We start from the raw sequence: 26,068 nt of genomic DNA, 5'->3' as shown, positions 1-26,068 counted from the left end.
GTCGTGCAATTAATCCAGCTGGAAAAGGGGAAGCTGGGATTCAGGCCCAGCTCTGCCTGACTCCAAACTATTTGCTGTCTCTGGGCCTTGCAGCGAGGTGCACGGAACTGGAACAGGAAGATCTGGGGCACTGCAGAGGTCAAGCTCCTTCAGCTTTCCTTTGCCCCATGGGCCGGAGCAGAACATTCTGACAGGCGTGCTTTGGACAACAAGACTTGCATCTGTGTGAGCCCCCAAGGCCAGGCCTTCCAGCAGTCTCATGCCAGCAGGGAGGGCGGTGAGAGGCAGGAGCACCAGCTGGGGTCGGACGACCTGGTCTGAGTCCCAGCGGTTCTTTCCCCGGCTGTGTGGCCTTGGCCATCTCACTTCACCTGTCTGAGCCTCAGGGTCTTCCTTGATAACGGGGAGGACAGTGCCCACCTCAGAGGCTTCCTGTGGATTCAAAGAGCTGAGTGCCAAGCCTCCTTCAGCTGCCGATGGACTTCAGCTATGGCGAGTGCACCTGCTTGATGGACGCAGAAACTCAGGCCCAGAAGACTCCGGCCAGCAGTGTGTTCCCAAGCACCAGTCTCAAGACACGTGAGACTGAGTTTTCCTGGAGCCTGGGTCAGCCCTTCCCACCTCTGGGCCTCAGGCTCCCCATCACCGCAGCGAGGGGTTGGTTGGGCTGGCCTCCAAGAGCACTGGCAGCAGGGCCCCGGGCTGCCTCGCTCTGTGCCCCTGGCCCTGGCACAGCACCGGCCCTGCATGGGCACCCCGTGGGTACTCACTTAATACTAGGCAAGGGAATGGATATGCTTGGGGTTCACTCGGGGTCTCAGCACACCAGCAACAGACCCAGGATTAGGAGCCAGGTCGTTCAGCTTCCAGCCCTGTTCCTGGAAATAGGGAAGCTGAAGCTCCAATACTCTGGCCACCTGATGCAAAGAGCCAACTCACTGGAAAAGACGCTGATGCTGGGCAAGATTGCAGATGGGAGGAGAAGGGGACGACAGAGGATGAGATGGCTGGATGGCATCACTGACTCGATGGACATGAGTTTGAGTAAACTCTGGGAGATGGTGAAGGACAGGGAGGCCTGGCGTGCTGCAGTCCATGGGGTCGCAAAGAGTCGGACACGACTGAGCGCCTGAACAAAGGTGGGGGTGGAAACAACAGGGGATCAGCCTGGTACTCACTGGGTAGGTCAGCTGCAGAAGGGGTTGCTAGTGCCCTGGTGAGGATGGGTAAATGTTCCTCCTCACTGACTCTCTTAGACAGGTGCTGGACTCCGGGATCCCTGGCCGAGCTTCACGCACAACTGGCCACTGCTGCTTGGCAGGGGCCAGCATCTGTGGAAAGCACAGCCCAGGCCACAGACATTCCAGTCCAGCTCCGAGACCCTGCCTTCACCTCCCACCACCCCCCAGACATGATGTGCCAAGCAGGCAACACTTCCCATGCCACCTGCTGGGGCTCCAGCCTCTGCTCCAGGGTCACCTTCCTCCATCTCCCGGGGCCCCTGGATGTGGCTCCAGTACCCATGGTGGAAGGTGAGGAGGGTTGCTGAAGAAGCTGCTCCGGGTGCAGAGGACCCAGGCCCGCAGGAGCAGAGGGCTTGGTCTGGGGCCTGGGACCACAGTGCAGGAAGGGCCTTTGCACCTACTGAAAACCTGCTTCTCTCTTCAGAGCTCTGTTCCCCTCCCTCCTCAGTCCCTGTGATTTACGTGGGAAAGAGCTCTTAGAGCGTATCTTCTCTGTAAGGGATGCCTTTTCAACCACCCTAAGGTGACACCTGACATGACAGAGGTCATGGTCAAGGTGAAAAGAGAAGAAACCACGTGAAGGCAAGACCACCAGCCAGACAGAGAGGAGTCAGGGCAGCTTTTCTGTGTGCCCCTCCCCCACCAAGCGACAGACGGGCTCGCCCCCTTTCCCACCTCCGCCCCCAACACGTGGGGTCGGCAGGGAGGAGAAACTCGTTGCCACCACTTGAGGAAGTAAGCCATCTCTGAGATCCTCCTCCTCCAGTCCCCCCTCACCCCCCATCCCCCAGACCGTGATCCCGCCCTGTGTCCTGGATGCGGCCGTAGGGGCCTCATAGTGGAGACACTTTGCTTTAGGCTGGAGGGTGGTCAGGAAGGCTTCTTGCGCTCACATGGGAAAAACAGCGTCCCTTCCCCGTCAACAGGCGGCCAGAAGAGGGGAGAGCGGAACAGCAGACTCCGCTGAGGCTGGGCCTCCCACTCACTTCCGGCTTCCCGGCACCAGAACCGGGCCAACCAAGCCAGCCTGACTCCGTGCGTCCGCAGCCTGAGCTCTGGGTGGGGGGCGCTGGGACATGAAGGCAAGGGAGGTGGTGTCCCCGCCTCGGGAGGGGGCAGGTGATCTCCAAGACACACTCACAGCTCTGAGTAAACACGCAAGGGAGGACAGTGGTTCCCGCGACTCCACAGGGCCGAGCGGAAGGTGAGTCACACACTCGAAGGGGCGTTCGGACCACCCGCCCTGCTGAACTGAACGGCATGTGAGACCAGCCTGTGGCCTGCTGCCTGCAAGTGAGCTTGCGCTTTAGATCCAGCCTGCCCTACCCACCCCCAGCCACCCCGGATAGCGCTCTGAGAAATTGGAGCCCCTCCCCGCGTGCTGGACACTCAGCGCTGGCCCACACTGTCCTTTGTCCTCTTCCCTGAACGGCCTCGAGGCCAGGTGGGCTCCCTACCCTGCCCCCCCATTCACGGCACCTACCCCAGAGCTTGGCACGCAACCCCCTTCACAAATATTTGTTCAACTGAAAGACAGCCGAGCCGCTTTGTTAACACACAACAGACATTGGGAAGAAGCTTCTCAATAGCAACAGCTGCCAAACGCAGCCGCAAGATTCAGTGTAATCTTCGGTCAACAACTACTTATCGAGCCCAGGAGGGACCCTGGGTGGGTGGCGGGGACTGTGGGCTGAAACCCGCACTCCAGGGGAGGGAGCTGGGGGCACAGCTGTGAGCAGGGACGAGGTGGGGGGACGAGGAGGACCAGGGCTGTGCTCTCAGGAAGCACAGATGCTCAGAATCGCCACTCTCCATCCCAAAGCACTTGGGGGAAAAAGCTCCTTTTCCCAAAGCTCTCTGGGTCTACGAGGCTGAACTTTAAGAAAGGCCCAGGTTCAAGGACATTCTGTGCAAGAGAGGACTACTCACAGACCACGGTCCCGTTGACCACACGGAACTGGTAGCCATTCAACACGGGCTGGCAGCCAAGGTGCTTCGCCCTCTCGTAGCAGCAGTCATGGGCCAGGCAGCACCTGCGGGCCAGACAGAGGGAGACGGGGGCTTTCCTGAGGACGGCTCTGGGAGAAGGCGGGAAAGGACTCACCTGCCTCCTTCCCGGATGACAATATGCGGAAGGCAGGGAGGTGACTTCCTGGTGGTGTTAAAAATCAGAGAAAGAACCCTTCTCTACCTACTGCTGGCTCATGAGCTCCTCACAGTGACCCTAGGGGTGCATTCCTTGTTCCCATTCTGTGTGGGAGGAAACAAGGTTCAGAGGTGAATTTCCCCAAAATCTAGGCTCCCGTGACGTATTCATTCATTTAATGACTCGCTGTTGTTGTTCAGTCACTACGTCGTGTCCAACTCTTTGCGACCCTGCGGACCGCAGCATGCCAGGCTTCCCTGTCCATCACCAACTCCCGGAGTTTGCCCAAGTTCATGTCCATCGAGTCAGTGATGCCGTCCACCCATCTCACGCTCTGCCGCTCTCTTCTCCTTTCGCCTTCAATTAATAACTGAGCACCAACTACGTGCCCAGCCCTGGGAGAGGCTCTGAGCAGACAAAGGTCAGCACATCAGATGTCATCCTTCGGTCTCTGCTCTCTTGAGGCTGAGAGCCGGTGCAGCAGCAATGGGGTAGATGGAGCAGGGGCAACACTGGAGGAGAGAAAACAGCTGGGGATGGCCCCCGCCCGCCTCCCCAGCCGTCAGAGCGGCAGGAATGCAGAGACGGGGACTGGCCGATCCGCTGGGCTGGACGCTCAGTCTTCCGCCGTCACCATCTGCATCCACACGTGGGCTCCTGGTTGTCATCTTTGGCTAACAGTGTTGGAATGCTCATCAGCCTTAGGACTTGGAAGGGGACGCACAGAGCATTAAAGGGCCTGGACGTTGAAACAAGGAAACTGGGGTGCAAATCCTGACTCCACCGCTCAAGGGGCTGAAGGTCTCCCGGCTCTGCGGCTTTGTTCAGTGGGCTCCTCACCACTGTCCCCTGTGAAATGGAGATGGTGGTCTGGCCTCGACCGTGCGCTAGGAGGAGTCAGCCGGGCCCTGAGCGCAGACCGCCAGTCCCAGGGCTCAGCGCGTGCCGGGCATTTCGTCAGCAGTGGGCTTCCTCCGGGGCTCTGGGGTCTTCCTGACTGGAACAGTCTGTGGTCTCATGAGCCCAGCCCAGAGGACTCAAGTTCCAGGGGTGATATTCAGGCCCTGCTGTGGGGCTATATTCATCCACACTACAGTGAGTGTGGCCAGGAACATTTTGCTTCTTATTTCTTCAAATAAAAAGATGCACAGACCGTTCTGTTTCCTACTTCCCTGTTCCCTCCCCAGATAACACCAACCTCCACCTTTTCTGGGAACTCACACCCCCCCCTCCGTCCTGAGAAGTAGGCCTGGCAGACGGGTCTGTGCCATGTGTCCTCACCCAGATGGACAACTTCTCCAAACTGGGCCACTCAGATTCTCTCTCCTTCCTGCAGAATGGACTCAGGATGGGCGACAGCAGGTCAGTCCTGCTGCACTGCTAATCCTAAAACGTGAGGGCCCAAGAAAAGACGGCATTTGCCATGAGCACTGAGAGCTCTGCGTTGCCCACATGGTTCTAGAGCTCTGGGCAGGGCTGACCATATGATCTGCAAAGCCTGGCGCAACATGAAAACGAGAGGGCCCCTTATTCAAACACCGTCCAGCATCTCAAGATGGTGGCAGCAGAGCAGCGAACCTCCTGCAGGCCCCAGACTGCAGGAAGCTGGCCCCAGCCCGGGCTTCCCAAGACCTCCCTCCCAGTCCCATCCAGTTTTGTCCTTCTGCTCAGGCTCACCGAATTGGTTTGTTCCTTGCAATTTGCAAGTCTGAACATTCTCTCTCTCTTCAAGAAAGGATTTCGATGCAAATCAAATGACAGCCTCAGAGCCTCTGCACCCACCTGTCAGTGTTATCCACGGGGGTCCCCTTGCCCCCAAGCCCGCAGTAGCAGCCATATCCATAATATGAGAAGAAGGCACTCCGCCCTGTGATGTGCTTGACCATCCTTTGAAACTGCCAGAAGCTGCTGTGCATGGGGGCCATCACTGCCAAGAAGCAAATATGGAAGAAGAGAAGACGTGATGAGAAAGATTGCTTTCACATCCCCTAGCCGGAGCCCCCTAAACTGGACACCAGCCCCTTTAATGGGGACGAGAGAGGATCAGTCGGCTGCATCACACAGCTAGTTTCTTGCTAACCCAGGAGGAGAACCCAGTTTCCAGGACGTTTGGGACAATGCTGCCAACTACAGTCTTCTCCCCACAGTAAAAGACCACCATCCCGTGCAGAAACACCCTCAGGTCTGATGTTAATCATTAACAAGAAAGGTTCAAAGCCAGAAATGCCAGTCCCTGCAAAAATCGCCACGGCTTTTACAATCTCACAGGAGAAACAGAATACTTAAGAGGCAGAAAAAGCTGTCCTCAATTCATTTTTTTAACAGCAAATACAGGCGGCACAGTGGTAAAGAATCCCCCTGCCAGCACCGGAGATGCAAGAGATGCAAGTTCCGTCCCCGGCTAGAGAAGGTTCCCTGGAGGAGGGAATGGCAACCCACTGCAGTATTCTTGCCTGGAAGATTCCACGGGCACAAGAGCCTGGCAGCCCACAGTCCATGGGGTCACAAAGAGTCAGACATGAATGAGCGCGTGCACACACACACACACACACACACACAAGAACTTAGCAATTTTTACTTCTACAAAGTGCTCAGGAAAGTGAGGAGTACATATATATATATGTATATATGGAGAGAGAGAGGAATGTTTGCCGCAGCATTATTTGTGATATCAAAAAATTGGAGACTACCCACATGCCTACTGACAGGGAGATAATAACTAAATGACGTCTTGAAAACATACTACTTTTAATAGCAGTATCACTAGGCAGTGGGACTGAGGAAGTAGGTGGAGAAAAAAACAGGCAACATTTATCTTAAATACTTTTATGCTGCCTGATTATATATATCTTTTACAACAAGCCTATATTATTTTCTATTGAAATGTTGGCAACATATGTATTCAAAGGCCTGAGTGTATGTCAATCTCTCAGTCATGTCTGACTCTCTGGGACCCCATGGACTGTAGCCCACCAGTCCATGGGATTCTTTAGGTAAGAATACTGGAGTGGGTTGCCATTTCCTCCTCCAGGGCATCTTCCTGACCCAGCGGTCAAACCCATGTCTCCTACTCCAGGGGATTTTCCGGACTCAGGGGTCAAATCTTCGCCTCTTTCGTTTCCTCTTTCGTTTCCAGGTGGATTCTTTACCACTGCCCCACCTGGGAAGCCCAGGTAAAGGCCTAAAAGGATGTATATCAAACTCTGAAGACTGTTTACATCGAAACGGATAAGGGTCTGTGAAAGATGAGAAGGGATTTTATCTTGTTACTCCACACTAATGTATTTCACATTGTAATTACAAATGAATCTTAGTTTTACAATAAAAATAACAACATGAAGAAGAAAACCCAAAATGGGAGGTTTAGGGAGATTTTCCCAGGAGCCCTCCCATCTCTTTCTGTGACTTTGGATGCCTTGTGATCCCACACACTGCGGCGGGGGCCCAAGCCTAGGGGCAGGCTCTGCTGCCGGAGCAGCACCTGGAGAGAGGGTAGGACCATGCTGAGACTCCGCTCCTGGCGTGCACGGAGCGGGGGGCGGGGGGCGGGGGGCAGCAGTGGTCCTTCCTGCACACAGATCCCCTGCCTCTAGCATCATGATCTTGAAAACTGCCTTCCACCACTGACTAAGTGAACCAGGATCCCATTTTTGACATTTTGATTTGGGAACCCAAAAGTGATTGTTTCACAGCTGGAACGGATAGAAAAATGGATTTGGGCAAATCTCCACTCATCTAATCAAAGCAACACGTCAGAGAGTTTTCCAGCAAACCCAACACTGTTTCCCAGTAAGTTCTCTTTCACTTTGCAGAGATCTGTAATCTGATCTCCTGGAAGCAGTGACTTATAATTACCCATTATTCCATAGGTCACCATAAGAATGCCTTTCTGAGGAGAATTAATCATTCCTAAACTAGCTAGTTGAGATGGCTGGATGGCATCCCTGACTCGATGGACGTGAGTCTGAGTGAACTCCGGGAGTTGGTGATGGACAGGGAGGCCTGGCGTGCTGCAATTCATGGGGTCGCAAAGAGTCGGACACGACTGAGCCACTGAACTGAACTGAAACTAGCTAGATATATACCCACGCTTTTGTTCTGGAATCCATACGGCTTTAAATGAAGGCAACTTAAGATGCAGAAAACAAACTAGGGTTACCAGGGAGGCCAGAGGTGAGGGATAAATCGGGAGACTGGGGCTGACACAGACACGCCACTGCATCTAAAGCACATGACTAAAAAGAGCCTACTCTAGCACAGGGAACTCCACTCCACACTTGGCAACGGCCTGGGTGGGAAAGAATCTGCAAGAGAGGGGACACGTGTACATGCGGTATAACACGTGTACATGCATGCATAATCACATGCTATGCAGGGAAACCAACACAGCACCGTAAACCAACTATACGCCAATAAAAGTTAATGTAAACATAAGTAAATACGGGCAACCAGCACCCAAAGACTCCTGAAAGGTATGTGTGTGGTACAACAGTGGTTGGATGCCCTCTTTCTTAGCAAAAGGTTAGCAACCTTTGATTTGCTAAATGTTCTGTGAGATCCCAGCACTGGGCTGAGTGCTTTGTGCAGAAGCCGCGGAAGGAGGACTTCGGTGGGGGCCCACTTCACTCCGGATTCCCCTTTGAGCGACGCTTGATTCCCCTCACCTGACGCCACCTGAGGAGGGGTCGCCCCAGACACAGACACAGACAGGGGGTAACACCTTGGAGCTCGCCCCGCTGTAACTACTTACAGCAGGAAGCAAAGACCACGATAACCCCGAAGACCTTCATTCCCGAGGAGCTCAGGCGGCCCAAGGAGCCACAACCACACCGTCCTCTGTTTCCGAGGGCTCTGCCCGCTGAAGTCCTATTTGGGGAGAAAATGACCAAAATGAGGGATGCCACGTGGTACTGAAACCCACAACTACAGCGCAGGTCTTCAAAAGCCCTCAGTGGGGGGCTCCGAGCAAAGAGACCTTTTTAAACCTAATCACCTCTGAATATGATTCCCCCTCGGGTATTTAGACCTAAATATAAAGATAAGAATGGTTCAATTGTTTGAAAAGTCCAAGTTTTCTTTTTTTTAAATTTCTTTCTCTGGTAACACTAAGCCTTCACCCTTGTTTAGTTTTTTTGGAAGAGTCAGTATTTCCTGTGGTGCCAAGTTGACAGGCAATGCTACACGGCTTGTGATGGAAATCCAGTGTGGGAAAGTCTGGCCCCATGTACATGGCAGTCCCCCTGGGTTTTCCTTCCTTGATGACCAAGTAACTTATCCATAAACTTAGCCCCTCTGAATCCCAGTTTCCTCTCCTAAAGAGACTAAAATTGCCTATCAATCATTTCAAACATTTATTAAGAAATTAGTTGGAATCTTAAAAAAATTATACAAATGAACTTATTTGCAAAACAGAAATAGACTCATATTCATAGGAAACAAACTAATGACTACCAAAGAGGGAAGTGGGGGTGGATGGACAAATCAGAAGTTTGGGATTAACAGGCACACACTATTGTAAATAAAATAGCTAACCAACAAGGCCCTACCACACGGCACAGGGAACTCTACTCAGCACTCTAACGACCTACCTGGGGGAAGAATCTGAAAAAGAACAGATAGATGCCTAACTAGACGGGGCTTCCCTGGCGGCTCAGATGGTAAAGCGTCTGCCTGCAGTGCAGGAGACCCAGGTTCAATCCCTGGGTCGGGAAGATGCCCTGCAGAAGGGAATGGCTACCCACTCCAGGATTCTTGCCTAGAGAATCCCATGGACAGAGGAGCCTGGGGTTGCTACAGTCCATGGGGTCACACAAAGTCGGACACGACTGAGTGACTAACACATACCCAGGTCATTCTGCCGTCACCTGAAACCAACACAGCATTGTAAATGAATTATACCTCAGTAAAAAAAAGAAAAAACACTTTGAAGATCACTTATCACACCTATTTATTTCCAATAAAGTAAATTCTTTGTACAGAAGAAATAAAAAGAAACTAGTAGATGCCAGGTGCTATTTTCCTTAAGGGCTTCAGATGTGTTACATTATTTAATCCTTGCAATAACCTGAGAAACTCTATTATCAGTTTCGAGATGGAGAAACTGAGGCCCAGTGAGTCTGGACAACTTCCTCCTGCTCACAAAGCCCCCTACTGCATAGACTTGTGCAGATCAACTAAATAAAGCAAGTAAAACAGATTGGCACTGTAAAATGCTGTACCAGGTGACCACACCCTTCTTGTTACTATTAGCAATGGAGCATGCGTACCTGCTCAGTCACGCGTGACTCAGCAACCCCATGGACTGTAGCCTGCCAATCTCCTCTGTCCACAGGATTTTCCTGGTTAGAATACCGGAGTGGGTTGCCATCCCCACCCCCAGGGGGGTCTCCCAGACCTAGGGGTCGAACCTGCATCTCGTGCATTGGCAGGCAGATTCTTCACCTCTGAGCCACCTGGGAAGGTCATTAGCAATGGTAATGGTGGCCATAACTGGCACATGTCTGCCAGGATGACAGAGCAGGATGTGGGCTCAGGGTCCCATGTCCTCACATGGAGTCCTGAGGCAAAGTCCCAAGAAAATTTCAAAACCAAGCGTCCTGCTCGAGCATCCTGGGAGAATTTGCTACTTTTGCCCTCACTGGCAAGATTCTGGTAGATGATGAGAGGCTGGGCCCTGACCGGGCCTGGTCCCAGCCAGCCTTCAGCTCAGATGCTGCAAGGGATGTTTTTAAATTAGGTTCCATCTTACAGGCTGACTTCCTTTGTTTCTTTTGAGTGTGAAAAAAAAAAATAACTGTGTGATGGTTTAGCCCATGATGAAGGGACTCATATTTTTCAAAAGAGCGAGTGATGACACTTTGGTGAGAAGAAGAAAGGGACCTGGGTGCATTTCTGGCGATGAGATAGTACAGGCTCTTAATAAGCATCAACTATTCCCTGGTGGCTCAGCGGTAAAGAATCCGCCTGCAATGTAGGAGGCCTGGTTTTGATCCCTGGGTCAGGAAGATCCCCTGGAGGAGGAAATGGCCACCCACTCCAGTATCCTTGCCTGGAGAATCCCACGGACAGAGGAGCCTGGAGGGCTATAGTCCATGGGGTCTCAGAGTCGGGCATGACTGAAGCAACTTAGCACACACACACCTTCCTCTAAGGAGACAAGACTGTGGCCCCAGGAGGGCCTCCAAGCTGGTTAGAAACCAAATAGGTACAGACCATATCTGGATCGAAAGCACCCCATGGGAAGAGAGTCTGCTTGGCTCTCCATTGCTTCCTGGAGGCTTGGCACAGTCTCTGGCAGGCCCCCTCTTTAGGGATGGGATATCAGCTGCTCTGACACTCTCACTCACTCACTGGGATCTGCCTCTGTCTGCTCCAAGGTTGTGACCCTACCTGGCCATGATGGGAGGAGTAGCCCCTGGAGGTGATGATTTAAAGGACCAAGTCCCCAGGATGTTGAGAAAAGGGAATTCTTGGGCACTGCTGACGGGAACGTAAATTGGTGTAGCCAAACAGTGTGGAGGTTTCTCAAAATGTTACAAATAGAACTACCATCAGTTCAGTTCAGTTCAGTCGTGTCTCAATCTCAACCAATCTCAATCTGAATCTCAAACGAGTCTCAGTCATGTCTGACTCTTTTTCACCCCACGGACTGCAACACGCCAAGCTTCCCTGTCTATCACCGACTCCCGGAGTTTATTCAAACTCATGTCCATTGAGTCGGTGATGCCATCCAACCATCTCATCCTCTTTCGTCCCCTTCTCCTCCCGCCTTCAACCTTTCCCATCATCAGGGTCTTTTCCAATGAGTCAGTTCTTCGAATCAAAGTGGCCAAAGTATTGGAGTTACAGCTTCAGCATCAGTCCTTCCAATGAATATTCAGGACTGATTTCCTTTAGGATGGACTGGTTGGATCTCCTTGCCTCACTACCATATGATCCAACTACTCCACTTCTGGGTAGTTATCCAAAGAAAACAGAAACACTAACCTGAAAAGACATATGACCTTTATATCCACTGCAGCATTATTTACAATAGCCAAGATATGAAGCAACCTAAGCACTCCTTAACATGTATATATAATGAAATATTGTTCAGTTGCTACGTCATGTCCAACTCTTTGCAACCCTATGGACTGAGGCCCTCCAGGCTCCTCTATCCATAGGGTTTTCCAAGCGAGAATACTGGAGTGGGTTGCCATTTCCTTCTCCGGAATGAAATACTACCCAGCCATAAAAAACTAAATTGTTTGCCATTTGCAACAACATGGATGGGCCTAGAGGATATTAGGCCAAGTGAAATGTCATACAGAGAAAGACAAGTGCCATATGATTCCAGCTATATGTGGTATCTGAAACACAAAACAAATGAACAACTAGACCAGAAATAGTCACAGATACAGAGAACAGACAGGTGGTTTCCACAGGGAAGGGAGGTGGGGTTGGGCGAAGGAGGTGAGGGCATTGAGAGGCATGGACTTCCAGGTATCAAATGGCAGGGGGATGTAACACACAGCATAAGGACTATAGTTAATAACGCTGTGATAATTTCGTGTGGTGACAGATGGTTAACAGACTTTATCACGGTCACCATTGCACAGCGTGTTTCATCAGCCACGACAGTGGGCTCCTGAAATTAACATGATACTGTATGTCAACTATACTTCAATAAAAAAATAAATAAAGGGCGGCCCCCTTTTCTCCTCCCGGACATCTCTGAAAGGCCAGCCCAGGCCCTGAGCGCCCTGGGGGACCGCTTATGGCCTCAGCAGCTGCCTCCAGGTGTCAGCTTCTCCCACTCCCCAACTCTGCGGCGTCCACTTTTGCACAGGTGTTCTCTCCCGGGAGCCCCCCGGGGCTGCACCCCTCCGCCTGAGCCTGGGTCCAGGGAGGCCAGTCTACGAGAGTGATGTGTGTGCCCTCTAGTGGCTGAGTAAATAAATGCCTTCGAGCTCAGAGAAGGGAGCCCTGGACTCAACTCCAAAAGGAAGGAGGCATTTAGGGGGGCCTTGAATGACCTCGTTTGTTTTCTGCATCTGTTTACTCCTCACTGCAACCCTTCCAGGACCTATGACTTCTTCACTTGACAGTTGAGAAGCCAACTCAGAGGGGAGGCATGGCCTGAAAGAGACCCACGCGGCTTACCGAGTTGCGGGGTGCGGTGGGGGGCAGGACAAGCCTATGTCCCAACTCCAAATCCAGTGCTCCTTCCACCTCGCTGGGCGCCCACTGCCTAGACCTCTTGCCCAGGAGGCCCTTTGAAGGCTACAGAGCTTTTCCACAGACACTGACCTCCACAGCTACAACTTAGGCAAGACGGACATGGTCCTCTCCCTTTGACTAATCATTTACGGGGGATTTGAACCAAAGCCAAGAGCACAGGATCAGAGGCATAGAGACTTGATGAAGGGGGAGACGGAGGGAGCTGTGGGCAGGCGGGTCCCTAAGAGCGACTCTCTCCAACCCATCAATTCATCTTCCGTGGACAGTGATAAAACATTGCTCGGTTTTTTCTCCCCATGGGGAACAGAAGGAGGAAGGAGCCTGCAAGGTCCATAAGGGTCACCATTATGCTGTTCACCGGGAGTCCAGCTAGCCCTGTGCCTGGCACCAGCTAGTACTAAAAAAGATGGCTAACGTGTATCACGTTTACTTTCCACGTGGCACAATTCTGAGCGCTTCACATATATTTACACATTAAGTCCTCATATCCAGTCCTCAGCTAGATAAGTACTGCCATTATCTTTGTTTTTCTGATAAAGAAAAGTAGCCGTGGAGAGATGTGCAGTAATCAATATTTGAGGATCGAATGAATGAACGGCCCGAGTCCTGCCATGCTTCACGTCTCATAAATAAAAGCAAAGCTGCAACCATGGAGGGCCAGAATGGGGCTAAGCCTGGCGCAGATGGTCCACCGCAGTGCATGGGCGATGGGACGGAGACTGGCAGAGGTTAGGTGTGTTGCCCTCCACACTGGCAGAGCCAGGGCTTAACCCAAGGGCGTCTCAGTCTGCTATCTTTTGTTTGCCACATCATGAGGCTTATGGGCTCTTAGTTCCCCAGCCAGGGATCGACCCCATGGCCCCTGCATCTGATCATCAGGGAAGTCCCCAGGTGTGTCTGACTCCAAACTCAGCACCCCGAACCCCCTTAGCAGTTGTCTTGCTGACCCGCGGGTCACTGAGCCAAGCCCTCTAACTATCCAAAACACGGCTGACAAAACAAAACTGAAGACAGCCCTGAGCATCCAAGCACATGGCACAAGGCTCTTACGGTCGACAAAACTCTGGCAGGAGAATCAGCCTCTTTTCTCAGACCCAGAAGTAGGACGGGCATGACAAAAGGAGCGGCCGCTCCTAGCAGGAGGCAGGGGAGACGGAGGAATGATTAAAAGGATAACTGACCGAGCCCGTGAACCTGGGGCTGTGAGCGCGGGGCAGATGGCTGCAGTCACGTCAACAGCGTTTCACCTGGGGTGTAGTTAATGCCTTCCAAGCCCCGGGAAAACGTTGCATTGTGCAGAGTCGGCCACTTCTTGGCAGAGCCGCTGAAGCTCCCCCGAGCCTCACAGTCTTCATCTGTGGGGCAGAGACAATAAGCTGGCCCCCCACGGACTGCCGGCAAGACTCAGCAAGCTCCCGATGGTGAAAGCACTTCGTCAACAGTAGCCAAGGTGAGTTACCATGCCTGGTATGCTTTGCTGGAGAACACTGGGAAGTAGGCGATACATTTTTGGATATTTTCCAACCATATGGCAGAAATAATATTTTTAAAAAACACCAGCTACAGTACTTCAAGGGGCAAATTTCATTCTCTAGAAACTTCTCTTGCAGTGCCCTCAGGAAGCTGATTCATCAGGAGGCACAACTAACTGTGCCAGTCTCTTGGTCTCTTTACCAAAAGACCCGCCCAGCTGACCTTCTGCTTCAAGGCTGTGATCTCAATAGACTTGTCGAATGAGACTGAGGACAGACAGACTGGGCCACGGGGGCACAGACGCCAAAATCCACAAGTCTCTAATTGAAAAACAAACAAACGAAAAGGCCAGTTGGTCTCTGGGGACAAGCTGCTAAGAAACTGAAGCTCCTGCCTTCAGCCCAGCCCTGGGAGAGGTTATTTCCACTTCAAGCCACATACCCTCAGGGGGGATACCAATGGGCAGCATGCAGGATCTCTCGTAGAAAAGTCAGCTGTGCAATCAACATCACCTCTGCCCTTACTCTAATTCTCATTTGCTACGCACCCACCACAAAGCAGCGGACACAGACGCAGGCAACTTCCTGCCCACAGGGAGCTCATAATCGCCTGAAGGGGAGGTGCCCTGTGAACCCAGAACAACAGCGCAATGGACTTAACCCTCACCGAGCATTTACTACCGGCCACACACTGTGCTAAGACCTGTACACGCATTATCTCATCTCAGCCTCACAACAATCCAATTCTTATCATCTCACTCTAAGATGTGAAACTGAGGTCCACAGCAGTTAAAGCATTTACCCAAGATGGCCAGCTAGCAAGTGGTGGAGCTGGAATTCAGACTCAAGCCTTGACCCCAGAGGTCACACCTGCCACCTCTCTTCCAGCACAAGAGGCAGGCACAGGGCGAGTGCCAGGTGGGACGCCAGGGGTGAGAAGAGGCGCAGGGCACACAGTGGGCTTTGGAATCAGCCAGACTGGGGTTCTAACACTCCTCTGCCAATCATTAACTTGGCGGGGGGGCGGGGGGCGGCGCTGAGGCTCAATTGTTTTTTGCAACTACATTGGTAAGGAGGAGAGTGAAGAAGATCAGAAGAGCTGACCTAGTAAAGTCCACGGTGCCATCTCTGGCAGGTTCCCCTGGACTGAAAGGGATTAGAGAAAGCACAGGACGGTGTGGGGGGCGGGTATGGTCAGGAAAGGCTTCAAGAAAGTGGTGATTTTTAAGAAGAGTCTCAAAGGGTCAGTGAATTTGGATTAACTTCAAGGAAGGGACCAAGGTCCGGGCAGGCAGGCATGAAGACCCTGAAGATGAAAAAGCTGAGGGTGCATTTGGGGAACAAGCTGGCTGGAGCCCAGGAAGAGGGCTGGGAAGCAGAGAGACCCCGGGCTGGAAAGGAGGTGAGTCCACAGGCCACCCACAGGGCAGTGATCCATGGCCCTGTTTACTGAGAATCCGCCTTGTATGTGTGCCAGAGACCCGGAATTACAGGGTTCATCCTTTAAAGGCATCCTCTTCAAAGAAGGAGGCGAGACAAAGGCACAGAGTCAGCCTTCTCTTTAAAAAGCAGGCAGACACAGCAACTGGCTGGCCGGCCTCCTCTGCTTCCCTTCCCTGCAGCCTCCCCCGCCCCCCAGAGCTGTGCATTCCACAGCCCCTTGGAGCAAAAGGCACAGGCCGCTAAAGATGAAACAGACCCCAGGCATAAGCACCATTTCCCTGTGTGCCCACATGGGGATACATCCACACCCACAAACACGCTCACTCACACACACAAACGGGGTGAGAAGCCAATTTGATTTTCCAAAGGATTGCATAATCCTTAGGTGATATTAAAATAGCTGATGAAGAATCCACTTTCATCTTTTTTGGGGTGGGCGTTGAAGGGCTGAAGAGCCTGGCTTAGATATTTTCTGACAGAATCATTTACAAGAAACAAGCCAGCAGCACAGAGCTGCAGAACCATCAGCTCCAAAAACCTCCACCTTCTGCACCCTCGTGGGTCCTTAGGTGCCTCCTTGGGTATGCAGGGCAGGTGAGGGGGTGACCCGCGCAGGAAGCCTGCCCAGCCTAGGCCCCTCTCCAGCTGCTCCCGCAGAACAGGTGCTTCTTTTCTGAGATGGGAAGAGACACCTCTGGTGAAACAACCCCCTTCCTCAGGCCCCCGGAGAACTTCCCGTCCCTGCCAGTCACTTGTCTCATAATCACATCCGGCCCGCGCTGCTCTTCCAGCCATGGCTCAGACTGTGCTGAGAAGGATCTGCTTTGTAACTCCTTATGGCTGTGCGACTTGTCTTCTCAGCCAAGTGTGAACACCTTGCTGGAGGGTCAGGGCCATGCTCCATTAGAGTCCTGGGTCCACGTGTCTGAGCTAGCCACAGCAGCAAATGTATTGCCATCAGGCTACACAGTGAATCTGAACTCCTTCTGATGATATACGGCTCTTGAATGTCTCCTAACACGATCTTCTAACAATCTGTGTGAAAGTGGTAGTTGCTCAGTTGTATCCGACTCCTTGTGACCCTGTGGCTTGTAACCCACCAGGTTTCTCTGTCCATGGAATTCCCCAGGCAAGAATACTGCAGTGGGTTGCCACGCCCTCCTCCAGGGGATCTTCCCCACTCTGGGATCGAACCCAGGTCACCTGCATTGCCAACAGATTCTTCACTGTCTGAGCCACCAAGTCCTCAGATGATACAGTCGCTAGTCACTCCTTTGGAATTTCAAGAGTCTAGAACAGGGCCTGCAGACTAAAGAGCCCAGGGAGGATTCCTTCTGAGGCTCCCTTAGTTCCATCTTGGAAGAATACGTTCATCTATTAAGTTGGGATTTGAAGGATAGGTGGGCATGAGGCAAAGGAAGGGGATGAAGGGTTGCGGAGAGTGGAGAATAACGTTCCAGGCAGAGGAGACAGCAGGAGCGAAGGCCTGGAGTGTGGGGAGGCTGCGGATGGGTGGGGCCCCGTGGACAGGGTGCAGGCTTCAGGGCAGCCCTGGAGCAGCCGTTGGTCTTAGAATCAGAGGATGGGTCCCCTCTCACTGGAACCGGAGGGAGAGAGAAAAGCAAGGAGACAGAAGTAGGCGAGTCTGCGGCTCTGAGGGCAGAGAGCTGAGGAAGCTTCCATCTGACGGCTTCTATTTTCTCTCTGAAGAGGGAGAAAGGTTATCTTCTGAGCAGGAGGAGGAACAGGGAGAGGTGAGAGATTCCAGGAGAGAGGACAAGGTTTGAAACAGCCAGTGAGAAGAAAGGAGTCAGAACTGAGCTGGAAGGATTTCTGTGTTAAGGCTGAGGGTCCGGGTGAGGTTGGAGGCTGCACGTGTCCGTGACATCACCGCCCGTCAGGATTTCTTCAGGACCTTGGTGTGGGTGGACTGGCTGGGATTTCATCCGGTGGGAGCGATGGAAAGACTGCAGCATAGGGCACGGGCTCTGGCGAGGGAACAGCTGAGGCAACGGAGCTTGGATTCGACAGGGTAGGGAAGACGCAGGTTGAAGGGGAGGAAGCAGAAAAGGCGATGAACCGGCCTCTGGAAGGTGTTGGAAGACAAGCATGGTAGAAGTGGCTGGAGTTAACCAAAGCAGAAGGAGCGGTCAGGAGGGTCAGCCGGCTGCAGATGTAGTTACAGGAGGGTTTTGGATGTGGCCTGGGAGTGGCAGGCTGATGGGGAAAGGAGGTCAAGAGGCAGCCGTTGGCAGGCTGCGCTGAGATAAGGCGCATACATTAGGCGGACAAGCGGTACCAGACCCAAACAGATGCCCTTACAACAGCGGCTGGGATTCGCGGGTTCCCAAGAATCAGCCAGTTCAGCAGCTTCATCTGAAAACCCCGGACACTGAGGAGGGTCCGGGCCTAAGCCACTGCTCACAAAAAGGGTTTGAGGCAGGCAGGAGGCCGCTCCCAGCCCTAGGCCAGGGCTCCCCTCGCCTGGTGCCCTCTCCCCGCAGGAGATGAGTGGAGGCAGGGGAGGCCAGGCACGGGTCCCAGCCCCAAGTCTCCCAGGGACAACCCCCTCCCCGCCACCGCGCCCAACCCCTCCCCGCCCTCTCTGGCTGTTCCGGTCAGACCGGAAGCACGTGGCCGCCCACCCGCGTGGTTGCCCCGGAGACCCGGGCTGTTTACCCGCGGGCTGGGCCCTGCCACCGACAGCAGATGGAGCCGCGCGGGGAGGTGAGCGCGGGCGGCTGGGCCGCTGGGCGGGCCCCAGGGTCTGTCCTCTGCCTCCCCGGGGGCCTGGAGGGGCCAGACTCGAGCCCCGCAGGGCTCGTCTGTTCCCCCATCCCGGGGAAGGCCTCCCCAGAGCAGAGCCCAAGGGCGAACCCCGGGAGACAGGCTGGGGTTCCAGGAGGGAAGGGGCTACTCCCCAGGGGCAAAGCCAGCCCAGCTGGCCAGAGCTCACCGTTGCCGGAATGGGACGGTTCCCGGGCTCTGCTGAAGCCGAGGGGCCTTGGAAACCGTTGGGCCATGTCCTCCTGGCTGGGCAGTACAGACCGGACGCAGACTGAGAGGGACAGGCGGACGTCCTGTGACTCTGGCAGAGGCCGGAACCAGCTCTGAGCCTCCCCCAGACCAGTGCTCTTTCACCCAAGTCAATTGGCACTTTCTAGAGGCTCTTTCTTGCCCCTCCTCCCACATTGCTCCTGCTGCCCAAGCTTGCTTCCTTCTGGAGCTGCCTGTACTTGGAAAAGAATTGAGCTCTTCCCCTCCACCAACCCCTGATCACCGCTCCTCACTGCTGTTGGAATCATCCCCAATTCCTTTTCCAAATCTTTGATCACTTGGTGGCCTTGTGGTCCAGTTTCTCCACGCCCCCCTTTTGAACTTGGCTCTCTGCGGACAGTGTATTCTAATCATTAGTCCCAGGCAGAACTGGGAATGGTACCAAGGTGTTCTCATTTTCAGGCCAGCTGTCCTCTCCTGCTGCTTCTGAGTGTTTTCATCCTGAAAGCCTCACAAGGAGGGGTGGGGGTTGGCAAGGGAGAGTATTAACTGATAAACATTTTTAGAAGACCAATTCAAAACAAATGTATGTATCCTTGGTATATACCAGCAGATGGTATGTGGGTGCTTATTATTTTCTTGCATTTATCGTAGGCTTAGATTTGGGTTGTGAGTGATATAGGGTGGTTTGACCCGCTGTGGGGAGGTCGGGGCCTTTGGGAAGCAGGAATATGACTTTAGCTTCTCCAGTCAAAATTCTCCTTCTTTCCAGCTGATTTGGTATTAATCCTAAGAAATGGGCACCTGTCCTTTGGTGGTTCCTTGGGAACAGTTATCAGTGTTTGCTTTCTGACTCCTAGCAGGCCTCTGGGTACAGCTATTATGTTTTAAGTAAACAGGCCACTTGCCTATTCAGCTGGCAGCTTGACAGAAGCCTACGCCTAGATCCTGTCAAAAATCACTTTGTGGTTGAGAGTGTGCCAGGCCTAGAGGTGGTGAGCTGAGCCTAGCAGGGTTGACAATGGCTGTGGCAGAAGCCTCCCAGGTAGAGCATGAGACCCAAGGTGAGAATCGAAAGGCACCGCTGGCCCAGGTCCCCAGACACCTGTTTCCCCCACCTCCCCTCTCCCTGCGGGAGAAGCTGGGGAGAGTTGGTGTTCCCTCCATGTAGCAGATGGTCCCTGCACTCGCGAGGAGGCAGAGGGTTATGAAAGCAGGTTCGGTGGAACGCTTTTACCTGAAGGAGGTGTTAATCTCTAAATAACCATGAGTGGGCTTAGAGGAATTAGTCATAATTGAGGATTTTTTCCCCTCTGAGATAGCTCAAAGTCATGTTATCTTATGACCAGGGTGTCTTGACTATGACACCCCCTGAACATGGATAATTATATAGCACCAAAAGGTATAGAAAGTGCATGCACGCAGTCAAGTTTTACTGTTAAAAATAATCCAGCAGAGCCTGCGAGAACACGTGACTTTCCTCATCAAAGTTGTTAAGGAAGAGGTTTCTAAGTTACCAAACTTACTGACAGTTAAACCTTCCCCAGGCATGTGTGGGAGTTAGAAGCCAAGTCTGTGATAATTCTGTAGAAGCTGTGGCGAATTAATAGCCCTTCCTCGAGGGGGGGAGGGTGGGCAGAGAGGGGGAGTCAGCTTCCCAGTTGAGCTTCTCTTTGGCAGAACAGTTGGGCAATTCTGACCTTCCCATGCCGCCCTGACTTCAGGTGCAGAGCTGCTTAATTACAAGTGAAAGGCTTTAAAATTAAAGGGGAAAAAACCCCACATTCTTCACAGTTGATCAGAAAATAGATTAAATTAACAAGGAGTTGGGCAGGCTTTTTTTTTTTTTTTAATGCCGAGAAGGCTCCCAAACTCCCCAGCAGCCAGATTGAGTGTGAAAGACGAAGTGGGAACTTGGGAGTGTGGAAAGGCTCAGGCTGTGAGCAGAGTGGAGTACACACAGGGCCTTGCAGTTAAGACAGAGCAGACTTTGAGCTGAGTAGGACTTAAGGGATACATAGGAATGTTGCGTGTTTGTTTTAGCTGTGGTTTTAGTAGCGAGGAAGGCCATACACCCTCAGATTAGGCAGGGATAGTAATATGCACAGAATGGGAATACTGGGGTACAGAACTAAGAGGCTTTGAGTTGAGCCACTCAGGGTTGTGTGATGAAGGTAGCTTGGAGTAAGTCGATGAGAGGTAAGTATATGATTAAAGTGTGGGACTGGGAGGACGTCTTGGTGGCCCAGCGGTTAGGACACTGTGCTTTCACTGCTGAGGGCCCAGGTTCGGTCTGTGGTCAGAGAACTAGGATCCCACACACCTTGTGGCGTGCCCACAAATAAATAAATAAAATGTGGGAGAAGAAGGGACACATTAGAACACTTTTTTGGAGATAGTTTCATAAGCAGTAGCTCGTTGGAGTCCACCTTCTGGCATTTCTGAGCGGTGAAGGGGGCAGACATGGGGCCCGTGAGTCACCCAGCTAGAGGTAACTGGGAGTGGACCCACCACAGGACCCCCTGGAAAAGAACTCTGAGGCAGCTGGTAAGACTTTTGGACCTTAAATAGTTGAAAGCACTAAACAAAGAGGAAACCAAAAGCAGAAAAGCCTAAGCTTTTACAAGTCTGGTTTTTATGGCCTTACCTACTCTGCTTCATATTACTGTCCTCCTGTTGCAGACAAAGAGACTGAGGTTCAGAGCTAGTTACATAATGTTTTCAAGGTCATGCAGCTACTTCTATAGATGAAGAAAGCAATGTACCAGAAATGTCAACAGCTACTGAAGAAACAGAACGTGATCAGTGGTGGGGGAGAGGCCAAGCTCGGCCCTTGAGAATTGGGTGTTACGGACCTGGGTTCTGTTTCTCAGGCTGCTTGATGGCCTTGGGGCAGCACTCTGCCTTTCTGGTTTTTTTTTAATATTTGTTTACTTATCTGGCTGTGTCTGGTCTCAGTTGCATCACGTGGGACCTTTGATGCAGTGCACAGACTGGTTACAGCACGCAGGCTTAGTTGCTCCACGGATCCCCAAGCAGGGATGAAACCCACGTCCCCTGCATTGCAAGGTGGATTTGTAATCACTGGACCACCAGGGAGAGTCCCCACACTCTGTGTGGCTCACGAACTAACAGGGCTTCCCTGGTGGCTCAGACGGTAACAAATCTGCCTGCAAGGTGGGAGACCTGAGTTTGTTCTGGGTCGAGAAGATCCCCTGGAGGAGGGCAAGACAGCCCACTCCAGTATCCTCACCTGGAGAATCCCCACGGACAGAGGAGCACGACGGGCCTGCAGTCCGTGGGGCTTGCACAGAGTCGGACACGACTGAGCATGAGCTAACAACTGTGTTTAATGGTTGAGAAAAATAGAAGACTCTTCCGTGCCACATGAAAAAGGGTACGAAATTCAAATGCCAGTGTCCAGAAAGGCAGTTTTCTTGGAGCAAAGCCACTCCCGTTCATTTCCACACTGTCGATGGCGGCTTTCACACTACATGGGCAGAAATGAGTAGCCGCGACAGACTGTGGCCCACAGAGCCGAAAATATTTACTCTCCGGCCATTTATGGAAAGGGACTGCCGGCCCCGGTCTGGAAGCCGAGTCCTCCCTGAGTTCTGGCCAGTGAGTGGACCAGCAGTGGGGTCTCCTCTCCTCCCCTAGCCTGGTGACTGAGGGCAGCAGAGGGTCATTGCATGAAGTGAGGTGCACCGAGCCACACAAGGTTGAATGAAAAGAAGCTCTGAGGAGGTGGGAAAAGAGGGAGGAAAGGATAAAGGGAGGGAAAACCGGGGTGGCAGAGAGGGGCTCTTCCTCAGTGAGGACTGGGCCCCTCCTCTGTAAGGAGTGCACGCCGCTTGTGGGTCTAACTTTCAAGTCTTAAGTGAAGCTGGGCATGGTTTCCTGGCTGGGCAACCGAACAGGATTCCTTGCCCTCTTTGGAACAAAGGGAGCCCCTGGTGGCTCAGACAGTCAAGAATCCACCTGCAATGTGGGAGACCTGGGTTCTGTCCCTGGATGGGGAAGCTCCCCCAGAGAAGGGCATGGCAGCCCACTCCAGCATTCTTGCCTGGAGAATCCCATGGGCAGAGGAGACTGGCTGGCTGCAGTCCCTGGGATTGGAAAGTCAGACATGGCTGAGCATCCGGGCACTCCTGCTTCGTAGGCAGTCTCCTGCGGGCCTCCTCCGCAGGCCTCCCAGGCGGGCTCCTCACCGCTGAGCCCCCGGGCCGCCCGGTCACTCTCTGGTGCGGCACCTTTACTTTTGCCATACCAGTTGCTACTCTTTCCAAAGACCTGTTTGCTGTGGGTTTAACACCAGCCTCTTCTCACTGTAATATTTTGAGCTGCAGGGTCTTGGGTTCACTGATAGCTCCAATGCCTGGAGTGAATGCATGAATGACTTGCAGCTTCTAGAGAGAAGCTGCTCTGCACCACCCCTCCCCCGCCCCCACTGTGGCTGGTCCTTATGCTGGCCCGTGCGGAGTGGGACAGCTCAGGTCCAGAAGTCCCAGAACATTTAACGCATGGCCTCCTCTTTTCTCCTGCTTCCTTAGGGCTGTTGAGAAGCTATGGCCACCGAAGCCCCTGTGACTATAGCCCCCCCTGAATGCAGCCCTGTTGGCAGCACGGTGACCGACAGCTTCCTTTGGCAGCCAGACTCACTCAACATGCATGTCACGAGGCCCAAGTCTGCCAAGGGACGCACTCGGCCAAGACTGCACAAGCACCTGGGCACAGAGGGTTGTTCCGGCTGCGCCCCGGCTTCTCTACCTCCAGCCATTCCCTGCGAGTCGCCGAGCAGCCAGAAACCCGGAGCCTGCTCCCCCGGATCTCCAGGTCAGGGAGCCCCCAGTGAGATCCCAGAGCTGCTGCAGCAGGCGCCCTTTGGGGCGTCCTCTTCCCTCAATAAGTACCCAGTCCTCCCTTCCATCAACAGGAGGACCCTGGAGGAGGGCGCCCTGGAGACTGTCGCTAAGAAGGCCGGCTCCCTGCAGCTCAGCAGCGCCCAGGCTCTTTCCCAGGAGGAGGCCTGCACCACGAAGATGGGTGAAAAAGATCCCCAGGCTCATACCTGTTCCCCAGAGAGGAGAGTCCTCGTGCGGACCAAGAGACAGACCTCCTCCAGGGTCGGAGACCTGAAAGAGCCATCAGATGAAGAGCCAAGGCTGCTGCTCGCCATCCGCTCACCCTCAGGCCGAAGGTTCGTCCGCCACTTCCGGCCAACTGATGACTTGCAGACCGTCGTGGCCGTGGCCGAACACAAGAACGAGGCCACCTACCAACACTGCGCCGTTGAGACGATGGAGGTGCCCAGGAGACGTTTCTCTGACCTCAGCAAGTCTCTGCAGGACTGTGGAATCCCCAACAAGTCGGTGCTGGGCATCTCCCAGGAAGAGGGGGAAGGTTGGTCCTGAGTCTGCAGCCATTGGACTGGGGTCCTGGGTGTCTCAGCGAGGTGCATGCATGGGTGCCACGGCCTCCCCGGCAGCTTGCTTCCAAGTGCCATATAGACCTGCTGCACCTGTGGCTCTTGGGATGCCCGCCCTCCAAGCATCTTCTTCAGAGCCGTGAAATCTACACACGCACCAAATGCGTTAAGAAGATTCTCTTCCTGTTGTTCAGTTCTCTCCAGCGCTGGAGTGAACTGGCGAGTGACTGAGGCTGCTCCCTGAAGAGCCCAGCCCTCCTTTGCTGCTCAGGTCCTTCCTGGAGCACCTGGTTGCCTTTGCGATGAACTTGCACTTGCTGGAAGCCAGTGGTTCGCCTTTCTGTATTTGATGCAGGATTAAACACTTCCCAGAGAGGATTCTGGTCTGTTAAATAACCAGGGTTGAGGAAGTACTGCACTGGCATTTGTGTTCCTCGCAGGCATCTTTAAGAAGCAGGCAGCTGACTTTGGGGAGCAGCCCCTCTGCCAGTCTCGGGTGGCCCGAGTTCTCGGGTATTACCGTTCGTGTGAGGTGGTTTCAGGGGAAAGAATAGGTCTTTTGCTAATACAGATCCCCGAGCACATCAACATTTCTGAGAGAGTCCAAGAGCTGGAAAATAAATCCCTTCCATAAGCAGTGAGTAGCCAGGGGCCACTTTATATTTTTAACAGAGTCTGACCAGGTTTACAATTTTTGGTAGCTGCTCTCTGTGCACAAGATTTTCCCCAAACTGAGAAAAGCCAGCAGCATCTGACATCCTTGGCATTTGCCAGTGGTGGTATCGTTTGCTTTTAAATGACACAAAGGCCCACAAGTCTGCACAAGTTTGTAGGACTGATCTAGGTGTGGATACGCTGTTTTATCCCCCAGTTTCAGGGTCTCCCAACTTCAAGCGCAGAGGCGCCCTGGAGGTAACACAGGTGCCCACGTTCTCTGAATTAGAATCCCCTGGAGGGAGAGGGCGCCTGGGTTTGGTGTTGCTTTGCTGCACCTGTGCTGAGACCATGTGCCCAAGTAAATGCCCGGCCAGTCAGCATGATGCCTGCAGCTGCGTGGCAGACCCCCGAGCCTTGTTTCTCCAGCTCTGAAGTGCTGACATGGAAATCTGCCAAAGTTTCCTCATATGGTGAGCTCAGCAAGGCTCCCATGTCGCATCTGGACCCCCTTTATGGCCAAATCGCCCTTCAGAGTGGGGAACATTTATCCTCCCAGAGCCGTGCTGTCAGGAAGCCCTGAGTACTGATAAGCACCTCGGCTTGCTAGGTATACAGAGAAGGCAGGGCTTCTAGAAGTATCGCAGCAAGTGCATCTCAGCACTTCTCTGGTGGTCCAGCAGATAAGACTGCAGGCTTCCAATGCAGGGAGCGTGGGTTCAATCCCTGGTCAGGGGACTAAGATCCCACACGCTGCCAAAAAAGCCAAACCAAAACCAAAAACAGGTGCATCTTGCGTGTAGATAAGGCCTGCAGTTGGAAATGTTACTTCCAGCAAATCAATAACACAGCCCCGGAGATTAACACCAGCATCATTTCTCTGAAGAAGGCTTACCTTGTCCCAAACTGCATCCCACACCACCCAGATCATTCTAGAATAGGCTATTTTGGAATGTTTTGCAACATTTCTTAATGCCATTTTGGTTAGCCGCTCCTCTGATTGCAAAGGTCAGCCAGGGCGGGCAGTGCCTTGGTCAGGCCCCCGCCACTGGCCCCATCCTCCGGCCGCTGACCCTGCAGGGGGGCCAGGGGCCAGGTAACTCGTGCCTGGTACTCACAGTCCAGGAGTTTCGCCTCCCACCTGGGACTGGAGCACAGAACTCTGCCTCTGATCTCCGAGGAAGATCAGGAGGAAGAGCCTCCCACGAAATCACACCTACTCTGTGGTAAGAATAAAATCCCACCCACCTGGGACTTGGTAATTTCTCCAGGCAGGAAATCTTTAGCAAACTGCAGTGAAATGGAGCATGCTTAAAGGAGTTAGAATGTTGTGCACTTAGGGATTTGCTGCTGCTACTAGCTTAGAATTTTGGGGTGGTGGGAAAAAAAGTGGAACACACAAAGCATAGAAATATTTTAGTATATTTGGGGATCTGTTAATAAAGCTAGATTTGAAACTCCTTAA

The 26,068-nt window shown here is 53.0% G+C and overlaps 2 protein-coding genes across 14 annotated transcripts in view; one reads left to right on the top strand and one right to left on the bottom strand.

Moving 5' to 3' along the window:
• PLA2G2C (phospholipase A2 group IIC) overlaps positions 1 to 18,952 on the bottom strand; it is a 26,842-nt gene extending 7,890 nt beyond the window's left edge. For 2 of the 12 annotated variants that reach the window (XR_011254123.1, XM_069575083.1), the window contains exons 1-4: positions 18,481 to 18,845; positions 8,141 to 8,256; positions 5,173 to 5,317; positions 3,174 to 3,277 (exon numbers count right to left, since the gene is read on the bottom strand). Coding sequence is in view for 11 of the 12 variants with exons in the window: in XM_069575083.1 (XP_069431184.1) it covers positions 3,174 to 3,277; positions 5,173 to 5,317; positions 8,141 to 8,256; positions 18,481 to 18,716 (601 nt within the window). In the remaining variant the exon portion in view is untranslated. Of the gene's footprint in view, positions 1 to 3,173; positions 3,278 to 5,172; positions 5,318 to 8,140; positions 8,257 to 12,531; positions 16,284 to 17,846; positions 18,106 to 18,480 lie in introns of those variants that run through there. The other 10 variants (XM_069575094.1, XM_069575084.1, XM_069575093.1 and 7 more) reach the window with 10 other exon arrangements.
• UBXN10 (UBX domain protein 10) lies at positions 18,150 to 26,068 on the top strand. 2 transcript variants are annotated; one of them, XM_069575096.1, is made up of 3 exons: positions 18,202 to 18,251; positions 23,075 to 23,357; positions 23,458 to 26,068. In XM_069575096.1, exons 2-3 carry the CDS (start codon positions 23,128 to 23,130, stop codon positions 23,933 to 23,935), a joined length of 708 nt encoding a protein of 235 aa, XP_069431197.1. In that variant the 5' UTR covers positions 18,202 to 18,251; positions 23,075 to 23,127; the 3' UTR covers positions 23,936 to 26,068. The 2 variants fall into 2 exon arrangements, with proteins under 2 accessions (XP_069431196.1, XP_069431197.1); XM_069575095.1 differs by having other exon boundaries at positions 18,150 to 18,251; positions 23,075 to 26,068.

The sequence above is a fragment of the Ovis canadensis genome, chromosome 2, assembly GCF_042477335.2.
Source record: "Ovis canadensis isolate MfBH-ARS-UI-01 breed Bighorn chromosome 2, ARS-UI_OviCan_v2, whole genome shotgun sequence".
NCBI classification, from domain to species: Eukaryota; Metazoa; Chordata; class Mammalia; order Artiodactyla; family Bovidae; genus Ovis; species Ovis canadensis.
This window is presented reverse-complemented; position numbering and strand designations above follow the sequence as displayed.

What these genes read in the sequence shown, in the direction of transcription:
- UBXN10 (XM_069575095.1), top strand. Translation starts at nt 23,090, where the DNA reads ATGGCCACCGAAGCCCCTGTGACTATAGCCCCCCCTGAATGCAGCCCT.